This window comes from Otolemur garnettii, unplaced genomic scaffold (assembly GCF_000181295.1).
Source record: "Otolemur garnettii isolate 467f Iridium unplaced genomic scaffold, OtoGar3 scaffold00189, whole genome shotgun sequence".
Lineage (NCBI taxonomy): Eukaryota > Metazoa > Chordata > Mammalia > Primates > Galagidae > Otolemur > Otolemur garnettii.
The window spans coordinates 1,335,268-1,339,271 of NW_003852584.1; the positions used below are offsets into that span (position 1 = coordinate 1,335,268).

At 51.5% G+C, this 4,004-nt stretch overlaps 1 protein-coding gene across 1 annotated transcript in view; it reads right to left on the reverse strand.

The window, feature by feature from the left end:
- Positions 1 to 3,692, reverse strand: part of LOC111721831 (sorting nexin-29-like) — a 181,855-nt gene extending 178,163 nt beyond the window's left edge. Inside the window, exon 1 of the mRNA XM_023507572.1 lies at positions 3,580 to 3,692. Within this exon, the coding sequence (XP_023363340.1) occupies positions 3,580 to 3,667 (88 nt within the window). The 5' untranslated portion in view covers positions 3,668 to 3,692. The remainder of the gene's footprint in view (positions 1 to 3,579) is intronic.
- Positions 3,693 to 4,004: the final 312 nt, after the last annotated feature.

Here is a 4,004-nt window from a genome sequence, read left to right on the forward strand (position 1 = left end):
GCTGGTCTCAGGTGGATCCTAAGCTCAAACAATCCACCTGCTTCTGCCTCCTAGAGTGCTAGCATGACAGGCGTGAGCCACAGCACCCAGCTGAACTCTATTATCTTAATTCTACAGCTGAGGAAATGAACCATGAAGATGTAAGTGATGTGTCAAAGATCATGACTAACAAGTACAAGGATGTATCCCCAGTCTGCTCAATAGCAGAGCTGAGCCCCGTCCCTGCTCACAGGCCGTCACACAGCCGATGAAACTCCTGCCTCCATGCCTCTGCCCACACTATGTCCTCTGCCCTGATTATCATCTGTCCAATACCATGCGTCCACTCCCTACAGCATGTGCATCTCCCTACCCACTGTGCCCACCCATCTGCCCACTCAGCAAAGGTTTGCTGAGTCCCAGCTGTGGACCCACTGGAAGCTAGATGGACATGGCCATGCCTGCAGAGAACAAGCTCTGCCAAGTCATTGCACAAATGTATCATTCTAAACTGAAGTCAGACCAACAAAGGCACACAAGGTTTACAACCACATGAAACATGGGCTTGCTCTGTCTGAGGGGGTCACAGGAGCCTTCACAAAGGACTCAGCACTTGAGCTGTGACCTGAAGGAGGTACCTGGGGTGCAGAGGGCACAAGCAGAGGGAAATGGTGCAGGTCCATGGAAGGAAGAAGGAAGCGGGCTGGTGTGGCTGCCGGGGCCATCACGCAAAGAGGAAATGGGAGGAGATGAGGCTGCAGGGTTAGCCCAGGAGGCCACAGTGAAGATTCTGGATTTTATCCTAAGAACACCAGAAGGGAGTGGAGCAAGGCAATGATGCAACCCAGTGACTGCTGAACAGTGAAGGCCAGGGTAGAGACCAAGGGCAGGAGACAGTCTGTTGAGAACCTATTTTGCAACAGCCCAGGCAGGAGACAGTGATGACTTCAACAGGGTGGTAAAGCAGTCAGAGGACACCGGGGTCAGCTGTCCTCTCTCCATCAGGTATGGAAATGGTACGTCCTGTCCCCCACTTGCATGCAAAACTCCAGGCAAGATGCATCTTGCATCCACCAGAGCCTAGAACAATACCTGGCATGGGCCAAGTGAGATGACTGAATAAAGAAAACCACAAACCAGCCATGTGCAAAGGCTCACACCTATCATCCTAACATTCTGGGAGGCCAAGGCAAGAGGATCCCTTCAGCTCAATGAGTTCAAGACCTGCTTAAGCAAGAGTGAGACCCCATCTCTACTTTAAAAAATAGAAAAATTAGCCAGGTATTGTAGCAGGTGCCTGTAGTCTCGGCTACTTGGGAGGTGGAGGCAGGAGGATCACTTGAGCCCAGGCGTCTGAGGTTGCTATAAAGCTAGGTTACTAACCTGGGGCAATAGAGTGTCAGAAAAGGGGAAGGGGGAGAGGAAGAGGGGGGGACAATGAACTCCAAGCACACAACTGGACTAAGCGGGCTGGAAACATACAAGCAGTGCCCTGCCAGCCACTGCAATATCTTGACATTCAAAACAGTAAAACTGGCCGGGTGTGGTGGCTCACGCCTGTAATCCTAGCACTCTGGGAGGTCAAGGCAGGTGGACTGCCTGAGCTCACCAGTTTGAGACGAGCCTGAGCAAGAGCAAGACCTCGTCTCTAAAAATAGTCAGACATGGAGGCTATTCTGCGGGTTTCAACTTGCTTGATTATCAGTGTTGCTTGGAGGGCTTCATTTGCTTCCATCTGCCCAGATTTTATGTTGCTTAATATTTATGCATCTCAAAACCTTCATAATGGCCCACACACAGGCTAAAAGTTGCAGACCAGGAGAGAAAGGAGATGAGGATGAGCCCCCACCAAGTCGAGAGAGTCCCCTCCATTCCAGCGTCCCAGCTCCTGGGCTGTGTGTGACATGTCTCACCATACCACGGGAAGAGCAGGCCTCAGCTCATGCCTGGCACTCTCCCCACAGGGGAGAAAAGTCAGGGACTTTCGCCACAACTGAGTGGGAGGTGATATAATAATCACCCCTTCTTCACAGGGCTGTAGTACAGAGTTGATGTGACCATGGGCAGTATGTGGACCCTGTTTCAAGGCTTCCTTCATGTTAGCAATCCCATTTCCCCACGAGGACACTGAGACAGAGACAGAGTCCTCAGCCACGTACTCTTCGGCCTCATTCTGTAAGGGGAAATGGGAAGCTCAGGCAGAAACTTGCTTAAGGTCACGCGGTCCTGAGCTATGAACGTCCCCAACTGGGCTTGACCTAATGTGTGTAGCTTTCTGTTCTTTGCCAAGTGACAAGATTAGCCTATTAGGCCAGGTGGGGTGGCTGTTGCCTAAAATCCTAGCACTTTAGGAGGCCGAGGCAGGTAGATGACTTGAGGCTAGGAGTTTGAGACCAGCCTGAGCAACATAGCAAGATCTCATCTCTACAAAAAACTTAATAATTATCCTGGCATGGTGGCACATGCCTGTAGTCCCACTTATTTGGGAGGCTGAGGCAGGAGGATCACTTGAGGCCAGGAGTTTGAGGTTGCCGTGAGCTATGATAATGCCACGATACTCTAACCAGGGCAACAGAGCAAGACTTTATGAAAGAAAGGAAAGAAAGTCTATCAGCCAGTTCAGAATTTCAATAGCTTTCTAAGTAATTGGTGGGCCCCACTCACCATTTTTCTAAATCTAGGCCCAAGGAAGGAATGTTTTTTCCTAGAAAAATAAGAAGGCGCTGGCCAGGCGTGGTGGCGCACGCCTGTAGTCCCAGCGCTATGGGAGGCCGAGGCGGGTGGATCACCTGTGCTCAGAGGTTTGAGACCAGCCAAGAACCCCGGAGCCAAACGAGCCAGAGTGAGACCCCGTCTCTACAACAACAGGACAACGAGACAGCCAGACCTTGTGATTCCAGCTCCATGGGGGGCAAGAAAACACTACAGGAGGAAGAAGTAATAAAAAAAAAATTAAAAAAAAACCTTCAAAGTAATAAAGTTGAAATAAAAAAAAATTAAAAAAAAAAAAGAAAAAAGAAGGCGCCTGAGTCTGTCAGGCCAAGGCCTCTCTGACCCAGTGATACTCTGGGGGCAATGACAGCAACAGAGCACTTCTCTGTGGGAGGCACCATGCCAGCTACACTGCCACCCTTCCTGCCAAGCTCAGCCACACCCCTCCCCACCTGCACTAGCTAAAGAGAACAGTAACAAGCCACACGCAAGCACGCTCAACTGCGTGGAATGGTGTGGAAACACCCACAACTAGAGGCAGGTCTGAACCAAGCTACTCCCTGACCCCCGAGCACTTGCTGTGCGGGCTCCAAGGTCTTTGCAGATGGTCATTCAGTTACCTTCTCCCACCTCTGAAGAGGCAAAAAATGGTCACTATTTATGGTTAACTTTTATATGACCAAGTTCAACAAGCCACTGGTGAGGGGGAAAACAGGAATGGGGGCTCCCTGGGGACTCGCCCCCAGTTCAGCCAAGCCCTGAATCTCAACAAGCCCACCCTGGCCTGAGCCCCACACCTCCAGGCTCCCATTCCTACCTGTGCAGGTGACTCTGGTTCTCAAAGTCACAGCTCTGCCTGGAGAAAAAGAGTGATCAGGAAACACCCACCTGCCGGGCTGCAGGAGCCCACTCCGCTGACAGGGAAGAGGATGTCGGAGTCGCCATGTAGCACCTGCAGTGGAGCCCAGCCATGCATCTGGGAGAGGCAGGAGTTCCCATCCAGTGGCCTGTGGTGAAAGAATACACCCATGTGACCTGAGGGCCGTGACTCACAAGCATCTGCAAGGAATCCACAAGTGCCTTCCAGAAACCAACCAGGCTGTGCTGAAAACACGGGGCAGCAGGGCTCGGAGTAAGGAGCCTGCAGTCCACATGCAGACCTCTTTCAACCCATGTTTCCTGAACACCTACTGTACACCAGGTACTGTGCTCCCTACGGGCGGTAAAAGTTAGCCAGCAAACTATTTAGGAGCTGATAGTCCTGGAGAAGGTGTAAATGGCAGCTCACATGTGTGGAGCTGGTGAGGAAGGTC